At 47.2% G+C, this 21,558-nt stretch overlaps 1 protein-coding gene across 1 annotated transcript in view; it reads left to right on the top strand.

Annotated features, from left to right (window-relative positions):
* The window catches only part of SEZ6 (seizure related 6 homolog), a 142,650-nt gene that overhangs the window by 114,580 nt on the left and 6,512 nt on the right, over positions 1-21,558 (top strand). Inside the window, exons 9-11 of the mRNA XM_029613524.1 lie at positions 539-677; positions 10,733-10,929; positions 11,958-12,152. Of these exons, the coding sequence (XP_029469384.1) occupies positions 539-677; positions 10,733-10,929; positions 11,958-12,152 (531 nt within the window). The remainder of the gene's footprint in view (positions 1-538; positions 678-10,732; positions 10,930-11,957; positions 12,153-21,558) is intronic.

The following is a 21,558-nucleotide window of genomic DNA, read 5'->3' as shown; positions in this document are numbered from 1 at the left end:
GCCCGGGGCGGCCCGGAGGCGTGGCCGCGCCCTCCGGACCCGCCCCCAGGTTGCGTCCCGGCGCGCTAGCAGCCCGCTGGCGCGCGGGGATTTACGTCTCCCTCCGGGAGGCGTAAATCCCCCGACAAAGGTAAGGGGGGGTTTAGATAGGCCTGGGGGGGTGGGTTAGGTAGGGGAAGGGAGGGGAAGGTGAGGGGAGGGCAAAAGAAAGTTCCCTCCGAGGCCGCTCCGATTTCGGAGCGGCCTCGGAGGGAACGGGGGTAGGCTGCGCGGCTCGGCGCGCACCGGCTATACGGAATTGATAGCCTTGCGCGCGCCAATCCAGGATTTTAGCGGCTACGCGCGTATCTACTAAAATCCCGCATACTCTTGCTTGCGCCTGATGCGCCAGCAAAAGTACGCCAAATCGCGCGGTTTGAAAATCTACCCCAGCGTGACTCCCTCACCACTTGGCTTGTGGGTCTAATTAATGTACTTGCTGGGGGGAAGGCAGCCTGGGCATTTGGCACTCCCATCCTCAATGTTTATCTTGTTGCAGCTGTCTGCAGCGGAGAGATCACTGACTCTGCTGGCGTCGTGCTGTCCCCTAATTGGCCAGAGGCCTATGGTAAAGGGCAGGACTGCATCTGGGGGATCCACGTGGATGAAGATAAGCGGATCCTGCTGGACATCCAAGTGTGAGTAGAACCCCCGAGCCATACAATGGGATAGAGGAGGGAAAGAGAAGCGAGGCAGGGAGGGAGAGAGATAGAGAAAAACAGGGGATAAAGAGGCAAGGGGAGAGAGAGGCTGAAGAGAAGTGGGGTAAATGGGGAGAGAAGGGGATGACGTGAGATGGGGATAGTGGGGGGGGGATAAAGTGCTAAAGAGAGGTGGAGAAGGCAGGAGGGAAGAGAGGGGCTGGAGGGAGGTGGGATGGGCTGAGAGGAGAGGAGAGACGGGCTGGGTTAGAAGAGAACGAGCTGTGGGAGGGGAGCATCAGGGCAGGCGCTAGACAAAATGGTGGCAAAGGTGAGGGTTGCTTTTGACGCTCCCTTTCCTATGGGGCTCACATCCTCACAGACTGCCCCCAGGGTGGTCCCTCCCCCCCCCTCCCTTTCTTTCTGATGCTCTGGAGCAGGTAAAATAAGTTGGACAGGGGAGATGAAAACATCCGAGGTGGGGGGGGGGGGGTGAAAGAGAGAGGGGAGCATGACGAGTTAGGGAGGAAGATAGGGAGGGGGCAGAGTCCTGTTATCGTTGTTTATAAGTTGCATCTTGTGGGATGTGGTGTGTAATAAAAGTTTTATTTATTCATTTAAAAAGATTTCTTGCCTGTCTATATCAGACCTGCCGTGCTGGGTGGAGTACATATATAAAACCTAAACAATAAGATCCAGGAATGAGAACAAACAATCATTAAACAAACAATAAAGCCGCACTAAAATTCTACACCATAACATCAATAAAAAGTACAGCAGCAGGGAATGCATTCATCTTCCTCCAAAGCTCGCGCACACACAGAGCTCTGCAAAAGGAGCTTTCGAAAATGTTTTATCTTCCTTTCACCAATAGACAGAACGTCTGTGCCCCTGTCCCCCACCCTAGATGGTACTACAGGCTCACTCCTCATTCTCACTGGCATGACCCGGGGACATGAGGGGCTCACACCACATCCTGACAGGCATGACCCAGGACCTGAGGGACTCACACTACATCCTCACAGGAATGACCCGGGGACATGAGGGACTCACACCACATCCTGACAGGCATGACCCAGGACCTGAGGGACTCACACTACATCCTCACAGGAATGACCCGGGGACATGAGGGACTCACACCACATCCTCACAGGAATGACCCGGGGACATGAGGGGCTCACACCACATCCTCACAGGCATGACCCAGGACCTGAGGGACTCACACCACATCCTCACAGGCATGACCCGGGGACATGAGGGACTCACACCACATCCTGACAGGCATGACCCAGGACCTGAGGGACTCACACTACATCCTCACAGGAATGACCCGGGGACATGAGGGACTCACACCACATCCTCACAGGCATGACCCAGGACCTGAGGGACTCACACTACATCCTCACAGGAATGACCCAGGACATGAGGGACTCACACCACATCCTCACAGGCATGACCCAGGACATGAGGGACTCACACCACATCCTCACAGGCATGACCCGGGGACATGAGGGACTCACACCACATCCTCACAGGCATGACCCAGGACCTGAGGGACTCACACTACATCCTCACAGGAATGACCCAGGACATGAGGGACTCACACCACATCCTCACAGGCATGACCCGGGGACATGAGGGACTCACACCACATCCTCACAGGCATGACCCAAGACATGAGAGACTCACACCACATCCTGACAGGAATGACCAGGGACATGAGGGACTCACACCACATCCTGACAGGAATGATCCAGGACATGAGGGACTCACACCACATCCTCACAGGAATGATCCAGGACATTGACTCACACCACATCCTCACAGGCATGACCCGGGGACATGAGGGGCTCACACCACATCCTCACAGGCATGACCCGGGGACATGAGGGGCTCACACCACATCCTCACAGGAATGACCCAGGACATGAGGGGCTCACACCACATCCTGACAGGAGTGACCTGGAACATGAGGGGCTCACACCACATCCTCACAGGCAAATTAGGGATGTGAATCGTTTTTTGACGATTTAAAATATCGTCCGATATATTTTAAATCGTCAAAAATCGTTAGGGCCACGATACAATACCAATTCCCCCGATTTATCGTCAAAAAATCGTAAATCGGGGGAAGGGGGAGGGCAGGAAAACCGGCACACTAAAACCCCCTAAAACCCACCCCCGACCCTTTAAATTAAATCCCCCACCCTCCAGAACCCCCCCCCCAAATGCCTTAAATTACCTGGGGGTCCAGCGGCGGTCCGGAACGGCAGCGGTCCGGAACGGCCTCCTGCAATTGAATCGTGTTGTCTTCAGCCGGTGCCATTTTGCAAAATGGCGGCGCAAAATGGCGGCGGCCATAGACCAACACGATTCAACTGCAGGAGGTCGTTCCGGACCCCCGCTGGACCCCCAGGGACTTTTGGCCAGCTTGGGGGGGCCTCCTGACCCCCACAAGACTTGCCAAAAGTCCAGCGGGGGTCCGGAACGACCTCCTGCAGTCGAATCGTGTTGGTCTATGGCCGCCGCCATTTTGCAAAATGGCGCCGGCTGAAGACAACACGATTCAATTGCAGGAGGCCGTTCCGGACCGCTGCCGTTCCGGACCGCCGCTGGACCCCCAGGTAATTTAAGGCATTTGGGGGGGTTCGGGAGGGTGGGGGATTTAATTTAAAGGGTCGGGGGTGGGTTTTAGGGGGTTTTAGTGTGCCGGCTCACGATTTTCACGATACTTTAAACACCCAAACGGCAACAATACGATTCCCTCCCCCTCCCAGCCGAAATCGATCGTTAAGACGATCGAGGACACGATTCACATCTCTAACAGGCATGACCCAGGACATGAGGGACTCACACCACATCCTCACAGGCATGACCCAAGACATGAGGGGCTCACACCACATCCTCACAGGAATGACCCAGGACATGAGGGACTCACACCACATCCTCACAGGAATGACCCGGGGACATGAGGGACTCACACCACATCCTGACAGGCATGACCCGGGACATGAGGGGCTCACACCACATCCTCACAGGAATGACCCAGGACATGAGGGACTCACACCACATCCTCACAGGAATGACCCGGGGACATGAGGGACTCACACCACATCCTGACAGGAATGACCCGGGACATGAGGGGCTCACACCACATCCTGACAGGAATGACCCGGAGACATGAGGGGCTCACACCACATCCTCACAGGAATGACCCGGGACATGAGGGGCTCACACCACATCCTCACGGGAATGATCCAGGACATGAGGGGCTCACACCACATCCTCACAGGAATGATCCGGGACATGGACTCACACCACATCCTCACAGGAATGATCCAGGACATGAGGGACTCACACTACATCCTCACAGGAATGATCCAGGACATGAGGGACTCACACTACATCCTCACAGGAATGACCTGCGGACATGAGGGACTCACACCACATCCTCACGGGAATGACCCGGGACATGAGGGACTCACACCACATTCTCACAGACATGACCTGGGGACATGAGGGACTCACACCACATCCTCACAGGAATGACCTGGGGACATGAGGGACTCACACCACATCCTCACAGGAATGACCCAGGACATGATGCGCTCTGATGGATTGTTTCTTGCTTTGTTTATGTCGCTTGCTAATTAACATTCCTTCATCTGTATCTGTATCTTTCTCCCTTGTATTATCCCTCAATGAGTTGTCATTTTCCAAACCACATTTAATAATGATTACCATTCCTTCACCAGAAGCACCAACATAATTAATGTCCCATTTGCTACTGAACCCAACAATCTGCTGTATGTGAGAGAGAAGAGAGGGCTAGACAGGTGCGGAGTCTCCTTCTAGAGCTCTATAACAGCTTTGGATCCCCAGGGTCCCCAGGGAGCCATAGTTCTGGCCTGGCAGCACCAGATGGGTGTGCATACCTTCCTTGCCAGCTGCGTGGCTTCTGCTTTAGCGAGACCAGGGGCAGGGTAGTAGCAGGCTTTCTAACTTATCCTTCTGTGTCTTTCTCTGGGTAGTTCTGTGCAGAGCACAGACAAACTCATTACAGGAAAAGAACTGCTATTTGCTTTCAGCGATAACATTTCCTAGTGACTTGTAATCAATTACCTGAGCGCAATTACTGAAAGCACAGATCCCAGGGAATCGTCGGAGGAGCAGCAGCCGCAGGTTTTTCACTGCTTCAGAGCAGACACCTGTGTTTACAGCCGGAGCAGTGATGAGACCTCCCAAAGGACAGGTTTATTGCCAAGGAGGAGTATATACAAGGGGGGGGGAACAGAGGAGGGGGGAAAGAGAGGAACTGTGGGGAGTGGGCATGGTTTGGAGGAGAAGCTGCGGGAAGGAGAGAGCCAGGGGAAGAAAAGAGGAGGTGCAGTGAAACATCAGTATGACATTTGCAGGGGCTCTGATGATCTGCTCTTTTGCTGTTAGTGCTTTATTCATGCTTTGCATATATCAGTGTGACATCTGCCTGGAGCTTTGATTAAAATCTGCTTTTCAGCTGTTTGTGCTGCATTTATGCTTTGAGTGTATCAGTGTGACGCCTGCATGGGGCTGTGATGATCTGCTCTTCAGCTATCCGTGCTGTATTTGTGCTTTATGTATATCAGTGTGATGCCTGTATCAGGCTCTGATGAAGATCTGCTCCTTAATTGTCTGTGCTGTATTCATGCTTCATATGTGTATGAGTGTGATCCCTGTATGAGGCTCTGAAGATGCAAGACTGGAAGATTGGACATCCAAATGGCAGATGAAATTTAATGTGGACAAGTGAAGGTGTTGCATGTAGGGAAAAATAACCCTTGCTGTAGTTACATGATGTTAGGTTCCATATTAGGAGCTACCACCCAGGAAAAAGATCTAGGCATCATAGTGGATGGTACTTTAAAATCATCAGCTCAGTGTGCTGCAGCAGTCAAAAAAGCAAACAGAATGTTAGGAATTATTAGGAAGGGAATGGTGAATAAAACAGAACGTGTCATAATGCCTCTGTATCACTCCATGGTGAGACCGCACCTTGAATACTGTGAACAATTCTGGTCGCCACATCTCAAAAAAAATATAGTTGCGATGGAGAAGGTACAGAGAAGGGCAACCAAAATGTTAAAGGGGATGGAACAGCTCCCCTATGAGGAAAGGCTGAAGAGGTTAGAGCTGTTCAGCTTGGAGAAGAGACGGCTGAGGGGGGATATGATAGAGGTCTATAAGATCCTGAGAGGTCTTGAACGAGTAGATGTGAATCGGTTATTTACACTTTCGAATAATAGAAGGACTAGGGGGCATTCCATGAAGTTAGCAAGTAGCACATTTAAGACTAATCGGAGAAAATTCTTTTTCACTCAACGTATAATAAAGCTCTGGAATTTGTTGCCAGAGGATGTGGTTAATACAGTTAATGTAACTGGGTTCAAAAAAGGTTTAGATAAGTTCTTGGAGAAGGAGTCCATTAACAGCTATTAATCAAGTTTACTTAGGGAATAGCCACTGCTATTAATTGCATCAGTAGCATGGAATCTTCTTAGTGTTTGGATAATTGCCAGGTTCTTGTGGTCTGGTTTGGCCTCTGTTGGAAACAGGATGCTGGGCTTGATGGACCCTTGGTCTGACCCAGCATGGCAATTTCTTATGTTCTTCTGTTCTTATGAAGATCTGCTCCTCAATTGTCTGTGCTGTATTCATGCTTCATATGTGTATGAGTGGGATGCCTGCATGAGGCTCTGATGAAGATCTGCTGTATTCATGCTTCACTTGTGTATGAGTGTGATGCCTGTATGAGGCTCTGATGAAGATCTGTTCCTCAATTGTCTGTGCTGTATTCATGCTTCCCATGTGTATGATTGTGGCACCTGCATGGGGCTCTGATGAAGATCTGCTCCTCAGTTGTCTGGGCTGTATTCATGTTTCACATGTGAATGAGTGTGACACCTGCATGGGGCTCTGATGAAGATCTGCTCCTCAATTGTCTGTGCTGTATTCATGCTTCGCATGTGTATGAGTGTGACGCCTGCATGGGGCTCTGATGAAGATCTGCTCCTCAAATGTCTGTGCTGTATTCATGCTTCGCATGTGAATGAGTGTGACGCCTGCATGGGGTTCTGTTGAAGATCTGCTCCTCAATTGTCTGTGCTGTATTCATGCTTCGCATGTGAATGAGTGTGACACCTGCATGGGGCTCTGATGAAGATCTGCTCCTCAATTGTCTGTGCTGTATTCATGCTTCGCATGTGTATGAGTGTGATGCCTGCATGGGGCTCTGATGAAGATCTGCTCCTCAATTGTCTGTGCTGTATTCATGCTTCGCATGTGAATGAGTGTGATGCCTGCACGGGGCTCTGCTGAGGATCTGCTCCTCAATTGTCTGTGCTGTATTCATGCTTCTTGCATGGGGCTCTGATGAAGATCTGCTCCTCAATTGTCTTTGCTGTTTTCATGCTTCATATGTGTATGAGTGTGATGCCTGCATGGGGCTCTGATAAAGATCTGCTCCTCAAGTGTCTGTGCTGTATTCATGCTTCGCATGTGTATGAGTGTGACGCCTGCATGGGGCTCTGATGAAGATCTGCTCCTCAATTGTCCGTGCTGTATTCATGCTTCGCATGCGTATGAGTATGACGCCTGCATGAGGCTTTGATGAAGATCTGCTCCTCAGTTGTCTGTGCTGTATTCATGCTTCACATGCGTATGAGTGTGACGCCTGCATGAGGCTTTGATGAAGGTCTGCTCCTCAGTTGTCTGTGCTGTATTCATGCTTCACATGCGTATGAGTGTGACGCCTGCATGAGGCTTTGATGAAGATCTGCTCCTCAGTTGTCTGTGCTGTATTCATGCTTCACATGGGTATGAGTGTGACGCCTGCATGAGGCTTTGATGAAGATCTGCTCCTCAGTTGTCTGTGCTGTATTCATGCTTCACATGTGTATGAGTGTGACGCCTGCATGAGGCTTTGATGAAGATCTGCTCCTCAGTTGTCTGTGCTGTATTCATGCTTCACATGTGTATGAGTGTGACACCTGCATGGGGCTCTGATGATGATCTGATTATGATCAGTACATCAGTGCCCAGTTTTTCTTAGTTTCCTAATGCTGACAACAGCCATTGAGGTCTTGAAACATTAATATTGCCTCAGAATTAAATAAAAATCAGAATGCAAAGTTTTATCAATTTTGTTTTCTGTACCCAGCAGTTTCTTTCTGGGCCTTTAAACTTCCCGCTCAATCAGAACCAGGGCTGGTGTCTGCTGCCAGGAGCCTTCCTGGAAAACAAAAAGGAAAGGGAAACGCAACACAAGCAAAGAATGCCAAAGCAAGGGCAGAGAGAAGCAATGACTAAGATAACAGAAAGTAATAATAATAATATAAGTACAAAAATGAAATAGTGAAAGTATACGAAAATACAGGAATGAGAAAAAGACCACAATCATTCTGGACACAAATTAAAAGCCCGAACCTGACATGGCTATGTTTTGGCTACCGCCTGCATCAGGGCAATACATTGCCATAAACAGACCTAAAAGAGAATTAAAAGGAAGGAAATCTGGACACACCGAGGTTCATATTCATAAACAATTAGCCAGCTACATGAATATCTGGCAAATTCTACCCGACTAATAAGTTAGGAGGCTAGAATTTAGCCGGATAAGTTAGGGGCATTCCAGGTGCGTAACCAGTGTTCCCTCTAAGTTGCGCATGTGCGCAGCCGCACACAGCTTTCAGCCCCCTTGCAGGAAGATGGGCGGGGCACGTCCCACCATAACCCAAAGCAAAGAAGAGATCTCCAAAACTCCGGGTGCTCCTCTTCCTTCCTGCCAATGCAGCCCTGGAAGAAAAAAATTGCCAGAGCCGTGCGGGCAGGAAGAAGGAGGACCGTCAACCCGCGTAGGGAAGAGGAGCAGTGTTTGTAGCAGGGCTGCTGCAGATCCCGTCTTGCTGCAGCCAAAAGCAGATTCCCAGTAGCAGGGCCGCCATGGAGCCCATCCCATGGCAACCTGCGAAGAGGAGGCCCAGAGTTGAGAGAGAAGCTGAGGTCCTGTTGAGAGAGTGTGCGTGTGTGTGTGTGTGTGTGTGTGTGTGTGTGTGAGAGAGAGAGTCTTGAGACTGTGTGTATGAAAGACAGCATGTGAGAGTAAGAGCCTTTGTGTGTGTATGTGTGTATGTGTGTGAGAGAGAGAGATATAATATGACAGCCTCTGTGTCTGTGTGTGTGTGTGTGAGAGACAGCCATGTACATGAGAGCATGTGTGTGTGAGACTGCATGTGAGAGATAGAGCCACTGTGTATGGATGAGAGAGAAAGCATGTGAAAATGGGCCATTTGTGTGTGAAACAGCATGTGAGAGTAGGAGCCTGTGTGTGAGATAATATGAGTGGGAGCCTGAATGTGTGTTTAAGAGAAGGCAGCATGTAAGAGTGAGAGCCTGTGTGTGTATGTGTGTGTGAGAGAGGTAAAGAGCATGTGATGTGTGTGTGTGTGTGTGAGGGAGAGAGAGACAGCATCTGAGAATGAGAGCCTGAGTGTGTTTGAGGGAGAAAGGGAAGAAGACAAGTAAAAAGAGAAGAAACAGAAAGAAAAACAAAAGAGACCCTGTAAAAGGAATTAGGAAAAGACTGAGAAAGGGAACATGGAAAAAAAAGCCTGGGATCAACAGATTAGAAAAATAAGATCAGATAACAAAGGTAAAAATAACCAAACTTATTTTGAATTTTGGCAAATTTTATCATATTTGTATTTTGTTCTTTCTTCAGTATTCCACTGTTCAGAGTCTGGTTTCTCAGGCTTTCCATGTTTCTGTTTCTAATTTGTAGTCCCTTATTCTGTATTAGGTAAGGGTCTTTCTGTGTTCTGCATGTGTAACTGAGATGCAGTATTTCTGCTGGCATATAGTTTTTTCTGTAGGGCTTTATTCTGTTAATCCCAGTAGGTGGTGTTCTAGGGCATGGTATAATATTTGCATTGCTGCCATGTCATAGATAAGGCTGCTGCTTTTCGAGTCCTGAGAGGTTTCTGTTACTTCTCAAAGTATTGGCGGTGAAAGGTTTGCAGTTAGTGAGATGAGTGTGTGAGTGTGTGTGAGGGTGTGTGTGTGCGAGAGGAGGAGAACTGAGTGAGTCTACGTGTGCATGAGAGACTGGGGAGTGAATGAGAAGATTGAGAATGTGTGTGTGTGTGTGTGTGTGAGAGTATGAGAGTGAATGGGCAGGTGTGCTGGTGTTAGAGTGTATATAAGAAAGTTTGTATGAATGCTAAATATACATTTTTTTTTAGTATAAGTACAATAGAGAGCTTCATTATCCTTTCTTGCTGATCTTCTTTTCACATGTACATAGTCAGGTCTATATTCACATACAGTCTGGACAGCAAAGTTGGCTGGATAGGCTTTCCGGCTAACTTTGGAGGCATATTCAGTGGTGTAGCTGCACTATTAAAGATAGCTGGTTAACTTTAGGGCTGGCCTTTGGCTTCAGCTAACTCTGAATATCAGTGTTAGCCAGTTAACTTAGGGGGTCATTTTCTATTGATATCGCACGCGAAAAGGGACTTTTCGCATGCAAAAAAAAAATCGGGGCGGAGTCAGGGTGGCATCGGCTCCGGAAGAGGAGGAGTCGGGGCGACGTCGGGGCAGACTCTGCGGAAACTTCGCTGACGGCGGTGGGTGATGGAGAAGGGCAGCGAGAGGGAGGGTGATAAAGTTGTACTTATTTATATTCTTGTTTATATTCTACTTCCAGCCCCTCTCTGCCTTGCCTGGACACTGAAGCCATGTTCCTGGGCAAGCAGTCATGCACCAATGCTTCCTTCAGGAACTGTGCAATCCGGCCACTAGATGTCACCCTTGATTAATGACAAGATCTCCTTTCTCCCCCCATCCCCTCCAGCCAAAGACCCGAGGCAGGGATCACATAGGTGCTTTCTGCATGGCAGCGCACAGCTCTGCCACCGAGCGGCTTACAAAGAACCCTTTTAATGTCACCATTCTGTGCTCACTGCTCCTTTAGCCTTTCACAGTTTGTAAAGTATGGCCATTCTCCCCTCCCCCAGGAGCCTGACGATGGGGCGCAATGACATCCTCACCTTCTATGATGGTGACGACTTGAGTGCAAGGATCCTAGGACAGTACATGGGGACCCAGCGGCGTTTTAAACTCTACACCTCCACCGCTGACGTGACCATCCAGTTCCAGACAGACCCTGGCAGCAGCGTCTTCGGCTATCGTCAAGGATTCGTTGTCCACTTCTTTGGTGAGAATTTCCCCAGTCGTCTTTCCATGAACACACACGCGCACACACACACACACACTTTCCCTTGGCAGTTTCCTTCTGTTCCAGCTCTATCAGAACCAGGGCTGGGATCTGGTGCCAGGAGCTTCATTCACAATTAGCCTGAGACTTCCCCACCCCTCCCCCCAAAAAATGTATATCCCCTTCTAACTTTCTTTAGTCAGTGACAGCCCTGGGCCAGGGCCATGCACCAGAGCTCCCCCTCAGAACCTGCAGTCAGGGGCCCTAAATCCATTGCACAACGCCTGGGACTCCCCCCCACCTCGAGACCATGAATGCTGCCGCCATTAAATTCTCAATGCTGGCTGGTGCAGGAACTGAACCCGCTCTGGGCAGTGCTAGCCGTAGCATTGCACTGAAACCTAGACACAAACACCCCATTCCACAGTCTCACCATTTACAAAATCTTCAGGCAAATCAGACAAATGCTCATGGTATTTTCCCAGCTTCTATATGTAATCCTTTGTAGTCTTACACCGAAAACATTCTCTGTCTCAATATTTAACTTGAGGTTAAGATACTTGTAGTAATTACTTGAATTTATTAAAATCTGAAATCAGTTTCTGAGGCCTGGACTTTCCCTAGCACCTCTCTCGATTATGGCCCTGGAGTATGAGGTCCAGATTCTCCCTGGTACCTCTTTCAGTTATGCCTGTGGAGGGTGAAAAATCAGACTCTCCTTGAGCAGGTGAGGAATCCTCGAAGCTGTACTCTGAGTTCTGATATTTAAGAGCCATGCATAGATTCTTTGGGGTGCGGATAGCACAGCAGTGACTATTTGTACCTGTATAGTTCTATAAATGTTGCATGGTGCCAGGTAATGAGGATGGCTGAGTCAGTTACTTCTGTTGAATCAAATTCTCAAGATACTGGAATAATGTCCAGTCAGAGTGAGCTGTAGGATCATCCAAAATAAACAGTGGATGTACTGTGGGAGCTGGAGTGATTCTGTGCTCTACATACACCCCCGCCCCTTAATTCTTCCTCAGAGGTCCCACGGAATGACACTTGTCCAGAGCTGCCAGAGATTCCCAATGGCTGGAAAACCTCCTCCCAATCTGAGCTTACACATGGCACGGTGGTGACCTATCAATGCTACCCAGGATATGACATCACTGGGGCGGAGCTTCTGATGTGCCAATGGGATCTGACCTGGAGTGGTGATCTGCCTACATGTGAGAGAGGTAAGTGTGGGATTATTATCCTCATAGCGTTGCAGGAGGCTAAAGGGAGGGGGAAAAACTGCATATGCTGGAGTTGCCTCATTGTGATTGGTCACGGAAGAGTTAACAGGGCCTTGATTAGCGCAGATGGAGATTCAACAATCTGCTAAGGAAAGGGCTGAGTGGCAACCTATTCATCTCAATACATGCCCTATCCACCTCCACTCCCCACCTGAGGTAGCCACTGAAATATCTCAAGTATAGAAGGCAATCGTATTTAATACATAATGATTTTTTAAACTAAATTTAGTGCTAATTTATAATAATGACATCTATAAAGACTACCAAAAATGCTACTCTTAATTCTAGGAGTGACAAGTATTGTTATGTCTGTGCTTTCCTAGCACTTTTCAGACCTTTTTTTGTTCCCCAGGAAGTGAAAGTACATCTTTGCATTCTTTGGAAAAAAAAAAATGAATGCACATTTGGAGCTCTGCTTTCACAGTATCCGTTTCCAGTCTGTTCCTTTCATTTTTCCAAGCTGTGGTCATCTTTGAAAAACAGGTTCTGTACGAACATTGCTGCATGGTATTGAGAATATGTAGGAGCTGGTTATCTTCATGTTCTTGAAGGTTATCTGGGTTTTGCTGAAAAGTTTCAGATACTTCCCTCAGGTTTCCCAGAGATTTCAGCCATTAGCTCATACAATGAGATAGCGCTAAATGGTTTGGCTTCTAAAGCTTCAATACAGTTTTTAAATTATTTCAGGGCATGGCTGAGAAAGAGAAAGCAGAGCTCAGCCAGTTCCCTCCTTGCTGAAGTATTTCCACAGTATTTTGGGGTACTCATCCTGACTTAAAATCTGAAAATAACTTGTTTGAGGTTTTGAGCATTCAACAACCACTCAAGAGATGGAAGCAGAGAAAGCTGTCTACTCACAACACGCTGCGATAAATTACACTTCTCCACGTCAGCAAAGTCACAAAACTCTTTCAACCGCACTATTCTGCTTGTACCGCTAGAAAGAGATTTTCTGCATCGATATCAAGCTTTCCCACGGCAGGCCTTGTGGCATTGGGCCAGAAAGGAAAGGAAAAGGGTTACCTGATCAGAGCACGCAAAGGAATCTCCAGAGCTCTATAGAGGGAAAGAAGAAGGCAGCATAAATCCAGTCTGCATTCAGGTTACAGAGCCGGGAAGCAGGAAGCATGCCGGAACAAGGCAGCAATCTGGAAAGGCAAGAACCCAGCAGAAACAGACTGAAACTACCAGTGAGGATTGGTTTCCAGAACGGTCCTTAAATCCTGGTACCTACTGGAGCATTTGCCCTGCTCCACCAATTGGGAACGTCTTGGGTGGTCTCCTTCTGGCCTCTTTTGGCTCTTGTAAAAGTTCCAAGACTTTTTCTTCCAGGGTCACTGGTTTGAGGCCCTGCAGCTTCCTGACACACTGTGCAAAACATGAGCCAGACATGTGGCAGCAGTAATGTCCTTTTGAGCACACTGGTGCACCTTCCATCTGTGATGTGATAGGACTTGAAGTTTCCTGACTATCACTGTAAATATTGTTTATAATATGTTGCACATCGTCTAGAAAGATTTTTTTTATCAGTTAGGCAATTAATAAATAATTGTAAATAAATAAATAAATACAAATGCAGAAATACATGCTGGACCCCCTTCCCAAAAGTAAAATATCTCGGCTCTTTGTTGCACCTTGTCTGAGGCCTAAGGTTATTTGCTTAGAGGTATTTCGCGTGGAATTTGGCTTTACAATGCTCTCACATAGTGCTTTCCTCTTTCATTGTCCACACATCAAATTGTATGTCATTTTGGAGTCACTGGAGATTTATTGATCTACTTTTACGCAGTAGTCCAAACTTCTGAACGATTGGTGACGCTTCACCATATGCTAGAGCGCAGAGTTTTGCAGCTAAAACTTCATGGTCCTAAGCTGACACAGAGGATTTGAAAAAAAAGAGGACAAGCCAACATAACCTGCACTGCAATGGAAGGCACATGTTTTCCTCGGCTGCGGACGTCGATATCACAACAGCACAGGGTACAGATTGTGTGATGCCCACCCTTTCTGCTCTGTGCTATAAAACTGGGTTCATTCAACTACTCTGAGTTGAAGAATATTTTTTATGTTAAGAGCATTTTGGAATGAAGATAATTTCAGGGCCGCCAAAACCCACTGTGCAAAGTGTGCACAGGCCCAGGGCAGCAGATTGGGGAGGGAGGTCTGGCAAAAGGCAGCCAATATTACCAATCCTGGCAGCCACATAAACTCAAGAATCATCAGTGCTTTCCGTCATTGCATCTTTACATCGATCTGCATACAGTTACACAAGCAAGTCAAGTATTGCTTTTCGACGTGGTTTATTTTTATGATTATTTAAATTGTTTGACTCGCTTTGTGTGCATTGCCTCTGACAGGACCCTGAGCGGCTAGCTTTCACTTCTTCAGTATCATTAGAAAGCTGTACAAAGGGGACTTTTTGCCAGCATTTGACAAGACCAAGCTTAATTAAATGACAAATATATTAATCAATGAGGACCAACAATCTAAATTTCAGTTGTGGGTTGAAAGGTCGGGTGTCTCAAGAGAAAAGCAGAGGCCATGCAGGCATCCTGTTTCACACTGACAGAAGGCAGAGGGGAGCATACAGAAACTGAACACTGATCAGAAACAGAGAAGGCACAATCACCCCTTCTTCAGATTCAAGAAACCTGCGTGGCCTGACAATTTTGTCAATATTTCGCCAGAGTAACAAAAACAGTCGGCAAAGGGAAGAATTTCAAAGTGCAGAGGAGAAATAACAGCCAATTTCTGGGTTCTGGCGCTGGCCTATATTGGCTGTGCAATGAATATCCAAAAATACACCAAAACAGCGAACTGCTGTTAATCAAAAAACAATCAAGAGCGAAAGCTCTGTCGCTGAACAATTAAATAAACTTTTCAAAAAATAATGTGTGTTTTACAAGTGATTTTAAATAAAGTAAATACCTACACTGTCAGATGGAAAAATTTTTTGTATGTTAATGTAATTTATGAAAAATATTAATGGAGTCAGAGAAAGGTTTCATACTAGTGTAGGTGCCCTGCACCTCTGTAAGGTGAACATATAATCATCAACCTTCCTCCTCCTCCTCAATTGATTTTTAATAATAGTTTTTTTTTAAAAAGATTTTTTTATATATGTATGCTTGTGTTATCCCTGAAAACACCTACAGGATTCTTCCGTGGCAATATAATTTTTAAATGCAATGCTGCAAACTATTTACTGAATGCTACTCGACGAGAATGTTAATAAAGGGTATAAAAACAGACTTCCCCGTTTTTGGTTGGTATGTCCATCTTCTTCTGTGTTATCCCAACATGTTTCAGACAGAAATGTCTTTCCTCAGGGGGTTCGATGTTTCCCGAAACCAACTTCACGGAGTCTGCAACCCTCTTCTCAACGGTTTCTCCTGAGTTCAATGTGTTGTGCCCCAAAGCGATCTTCCTCTCTGGATCGCCCGGAAGAATAACCTGTCAGGGGAACAGACTCCTTATATATATTACTACTGGGGCTCAAAACAACCAATGAGAAATCTCAACATTACGACGTGGTTAATGACGTCTCTATCGGACCTGCAAGAGAACTCGCTCTGTGGACTGATGGTAAGAGTCTCGGACCTGAAAGAAGCACTCTGAACTGTCAAGACATAATCAATGATGTCGGTATCACACCTGCAAAAGAACTCATTCTATGGGCTGATGCTGCGGTCCAAGAATCTTAAATGAGGCTTTTCAAGCTGTCAAAATTGTAAACAAAGGAAGCCTTCCCACGGGCTTTAAAAGTCCGGATATTTCAGTCTTTTGAGCGATCGGGTAACGAGATAACTGGCATATCCGGTGAATTGTCACTATTACTCCATTTGATCGTTCATAAAAGAATATTGAAATTGAGCTCGTCATTCATACCGTGAGGTACAGAAGTTTGCAAAGTGAAAATCCAGAAGGCTTCTCGTGTGTTGAGCAATGATCGTATATCCCCACCACGGGGTGGTGAGAGCTGTATTTGCTCAATAATCGTCCATTTCAAATCTGCGATTGTGTGGCCAAAATCCACCAGATGTTGAACCATGGGTGCCGTGAGTTTCAACGTGGTAAACCGTGATTTGTGTTCCCCAAGTCTCACTCGGATGGGTATGGTGGTCCGTCCTATGTATAATTTTGGACATGTACAGATAATCGCGTACACCACATTATTAGACTGACAATCTGTATTACTCTTCCTCCAAATCTTATAACCTGAAGGTGGAACTTCCCATAGGACACCCGTAATGGTCTGTGAACACCAAGAGCAATGGCCACACTTTCGATGACCCACTAAAGGGTCCTCTCTGTCATAACTGTCTATCTGAGCATGTACTGTCTGATCTCTAATGTTTTTCCCCCGTGACATGGCAAATATAGGTGGTTCTGAAAAAATATCATACATAGATAATATATGCCAGTGTCTGTATATTGCTGCTTTTATTGCGCTTGCTGCTGTTGATTGTTGCAAAACACACGTCAACCTGGATTCTTCCTTCTGGGGTTTATATTGTAAAAGTGACGAACGTGCACTGAATTTTGCTCTTTTATAAGCACTATTGACAGCCTTTTGTGGATATCCCCTTTGTGGCTGTGGCCTGGTGGCAGGATCCCACAGGTTCTGCTGCTGTAGTTTGTGTATCTCCTCTTTCTCCCAGGATCAGAAGAGTTGGTCTTGCTCATTCTTCTGTGGGAAGTCTTGGAGTTTCTGTCAGCTCTGGGAAATGTGCGGCTCTGATCTCTTTCGGGCCGATACAGTAAAGTCCGCAGGAGAGCGGGCGAACACCCGCTCTCCTGGCACGCACACAGGCCACTCTCCTGTGCGTGCGATTCAGTATGCAAATTAGGCCCGGCGGTAAAGACAGGTAAAAGGAGGCGCTAGGGACACTAGCGCGTCCCTAGCGCCTCCTTTTGGACCAGAGCGGCGGCTGTCAGCGGGTTTGACAGCCGACGCTCAATTTTGCCAGCGTCGGTTCTCGAGCCGGCTGACAGCCACGGGTTCGGAAACCGGACGCCGGCAAAATTGAGCGTCCGGTTTTCGACCCGCGAGCCGACTTCAAATTTTTTTTTTTTTTACTTTGGTAACTTTCGGGACCTCCGACTTAATATCGCCGTGATATTAAGTCGGAGGGTGCACAGAAAAGCAGTTTTTACTGCTTTTCTGTGCACTTTCCCGGTGCCTGAAGAAATTAGTGCCTACATGTTGTGGGCACTATTAGGTTCGGGGGGATTGGACGCGCGTCCAATCGAGGGTTAACAGAGCGCTCCGTTGGAGCGCACTGTACTGTATCGGCCAGTTTGTGTTTTGCACAGCACAGGAGGAATTGCAGTTCTGGTTCTGTTTCCTTGGTATTGCACTGCAGGCCAAGTCCAGCTTCTTGGGGTTTCCAGTTCAGTTTTTGCCTGCACATTTCTTTTTCCAATTTGTCGAGACTTATTCTGTATTTGGTGAGGGTCTGTCTGCGTCCTGCACATGTGACAGAGCTGCCGCGTAACCCAGTTCAAGGAGGGAGATATTGAGCCATGGATTTCTGATAACCCCGTCCTGTTGCATTCTGGTATCGATTTCAAATGATAGAAGTGTGACACTTCATTGGAAGTCGCAGGAAAAGCACACATTTGTTGACTGCAATTCTCGTGGAAGGAGTTTTCTGTGGGACACCCATTTCTGTATTGAAAGCGTGGAAAACATTCCTTAAATGTGCTGCAGAAGGCAATGTGACCCAGTCTTGAATTCCTTAACTTTCAGGCTGATGCAATATCGGGCGCTAAGGTCAGTGCAGCGCTGAATGCGCAATTGGACGCGCATTTTCGACATGCTAGACTTACGCCTGATGCAATAAGGGGATTAGCGCATCCAAAACGTGCGTACAAACCAGCACGTAGCTAATAGCTCTCATCAAGTGTAAATGCATGCTAATGAGGCTATTTAGCTAGTATGCCCGATGAAAAAAGTTTCCGCGTGCTGGATGCTCACGTTTTTACTCTCAAAAGTTTTGAGGTACCCCAAGCCATGAACAGAAAAGCAAAAAATACTGCTTCTCTGTGCTTCCTCTGACTTAATATTGTTGCAGTACTAAGCAGGGAGATCCTCAGAAGCAGCAAATAAATAAATGTTTTTAAAGCGGTCAGATTAAGAAAAGAGATGCTCCATTTATGAGCGCCCATTTTCCTAACCTGCGCACAGCCACGTCCTGTGGCTCATTTGCCTATTGCATCGAGTACCCAGGAAAGGCGATTGCATGCGCATTAAAAAAAAAGTGCGTCCAATGTAGATGCACATTTTTAGCGCCTCGGTATTGCATCGGCCTGTATGAGAGTTTGGATAGTGCAACTGTTACAGACTGAGGCATTGTAAAGGTGTGCAGATACAGAGAAACATAGAAATGACGGCAGAAGAAGACCAAACGACCCATCCAGTCTGCCCAGCAAGCTTTCACAGTTATTTTTCTCATACTTATCTGTTACTCTGACTGCTGAGGTCAGGGCCCTTATTGGTAACTTTTTTGGTTCTAATTTCCTTCCACCCCTGCTATTGATGTAGAGAGCAGTGCTGGAGCTGCATAAAAGTGAAGTATCAAGCCTAATTGGTTAGGGGTAGTAACCGCTGCAATAAGCAAGCTACTCCCACGCTTATTTGTTTATCCAGCCTGTGCAATTTAGTCCTTGTTAGTTGTTGTCTGAATATAAATCCTCTTTTCTTCATCCCCCCTGCCGTTGAAGCAGTGAGCAGCTCTGTATATGTTTTCAAAGTGATACCGTAATCAATTGTTGTTTAACCGTCAGGGTAGTGACTTCCTATTATGTATCATTATGTTTGGGACAGGGGGATCCGTCCACTTTATTTCTGCAATTGTATTTTGCAATTTTTTTTAATAAAGAAGTTTAAATATTGAATAAAGAAGCAGGGACTATTGAATACCAAAATGCATTATGCAAAATCAGTGCTGGCCAAATGACTCCCCCCTGAGCTAGATCCCTAGGTAGCTCTGATGTACTTTCTGTGTAGGGATTGATAGTTTGGCTTATTCCCTCCTCCCAGTAGGAGACAGACTCCAGCTCTAGGGTCCGATGTAATATTTCCATTGCGGCCTTTTCATAGGTAGGGCTGCTGCTGTTTCAGTCCTGGGAGTTAATGCTGGGGTGCATGGCAAAACAGAGTAAGCACACCAGAAACAATGTAAGGGGATTTTGTAAGAACAGCAGAATGGTCAAGAGCTTCACTGCTAACAAGTGTGAACTCCTGCGTTTGGGATGCAAAAACGCATTAAGCGCCTATCAATTAGAAGGCCAGGAACTGGAAAGAGCTTTGGAAATAAGCATCTCCGAACTTTTTCCTGTAGTGTCAACAGCAGAGGCACGTCCTGCAGTGTGGAGGTTGCGTGTGCTTTACCTCTTGTTATTTAGCTTGAATTTGAATTTCTGTTTGAGAATTCTTTTGACTTTTTCTGGAAAATCATATATTGTTGCTTTTCTGGTTCTCCTTTAGAATCCATGATTTGCAGTAGGTCTCTGGCAGGTTTAGGAGTAAGGGATGGTCTGCATTCAACAGGATTTCATCTCTTTGGAGAGGTCCTTGATGTAGATATTAAAGTGGATGGGGCTCAGACTGCGGCCCGCCTGACCTGCTCTGTCTGCAGGTTCCTTATCTTTACCTTACTGATGAATGATGAATTCCTGGATTTAATTGTATCAGATTCCAGTTTGCAGACCTGGGTATCAAATAATCAAAAGGGGGTTTTTTTGTTTTGTTTTTAAATTTGCTTCCCCCTCTCTCATCTGCTAGGTGGCCTGGTTTCTGGAGAAAGATCTTAAGGCCATCCTGGCTTTCTCTTGGTGCATTCTGGTATATGTGGTGCTAATTTCAAACGGAAGAAACAAGGACTACACATCCCACAATGCGCTGGGGTGTAAAATCAAAACCCAGAACCAACCAAAACTGTCCCTTCAGAAACCGAGTCACCTTCCTTCCTCTCTGATCACCACTGTCGGGCTAAGCAGTGCCTCAGGCAGTGTGTGCAGGGGTGGGGGACACACCTGAGCTGAAGGGGACTTACAGTCAGGTACGGTAGGAAGCTGGCAAGACCACCAAGGGGGGTGCCTGTCTCACCCGCCTCTTCTGACGGCCCTGGCTGCTCCCTCTCCTGAACTCTTCTTGCGGCTGTGTTTTTATTCCAATGTAATCAGCAGCACATTGATAGAATGAATCCCTCTTGCTCTCTGCTTGGGGGGGGGGGGGGGGGGGGGGGGAGCGGAGAGGTTGGGCCCTGGCCTGTGCAGCTAATTTTAGAAAACAGAGCAGATGATTGATCAAAATTAGCATTTCAGCTGTTTCAGATAGTGGTATAGAAGGCTGAAAAAATCGCACATCCAGAGATCTCCCTTCCTTCCTAAAACGGAGGGGACAGGTTCATCAAAGAAAGAAAGGTGGGGGGGAGAGAGAAATGAGGAAAAGATTTATGCTCCCTACGGAGGGCAGACTATTTCTCACCTTTGAGCCCTTGGCAGATCCCCAGATCCCCTCAGCTCACTCCTGTGAATGTTAACCCAGCCCATGTCCCAGACTTGTCTGTGCAGTCCTTCCCCCTTTACACCTCCCCCCCCCCCCCCCCACACCTCCATACACCTGATGCCCCTGTTGGCTGCAGTCTCCCTACACACAGTGCGGCCCATGCAAAACAGCGCGCTCAGCCGAGTGCACTGTTTAATCCGCAGTTGGCTGGGCGTCCACAGTCCCTAATTCTATAAGGGGATTAAAACCAATAGCGCTCATCACATACAAATGCATGTTCATGAGGCTATTAGTTATTCACCCACATGCAAAAAAAAAAAAATGGGCGCCGGACCCGGACATTTTTACACTCAGAAATGAACTCCTCCCCAGAGCAGACTTTAATTTCCGAGCAGCCCAAAATGTTGTACAGAAAAGCAGAAAATACTGCTTTTCTGTACATCCTCCGACTTAATATCATGCTGACATCAAGTCAGAGAACCAAAAGTTTTAAAAGTTTTAAAAAAAAGTGCCAGTAGTCAAATTAGGGAAATGGATGGTCAGTTAACGAGCATCCATTTTCCTAACCCATGGCTGTGCACCGGTTAGGGGAAACAGATGCTCGTAAAATTGAGTGTCTGCTTTTCTAACCTGCGGACAGCCGACTTCTCCTGGGCGCCCGCTACCAAGGATGCGCTAGGGGTGAGCAATCAACCCTAGTGCCTCATTGGCATCGTGACCCCCTCATTTAAATATTGCATCGCACAACCAAGAGAGGTGCCTGGGCGCGCATTAGAAAAGCAGGCGCTCAACACTAAGCGCCCGCTTTCGACGCACTTTTATTGCATCGGC

This window comes from Rhinatrema bivittatum, chromosome 8 (assembly GCF_901001135.1).
Source record: "Rhinatrema bivittatum chromosome 8, aRhiBiv1.1, whole genome shotgun sequence".
Classification (NCBI taxonomy): Eukaryota; Metazoa; Chordata; class Amphibia; order Gymnophiona; family Rhinatrematidae; genus Rhinatrema; species Rhinatrema bivittatum.
Note: the sequence above shows the minus strand (reverse complement) of the source record. Positions and strands in the feature narration are given on the sequence as shown.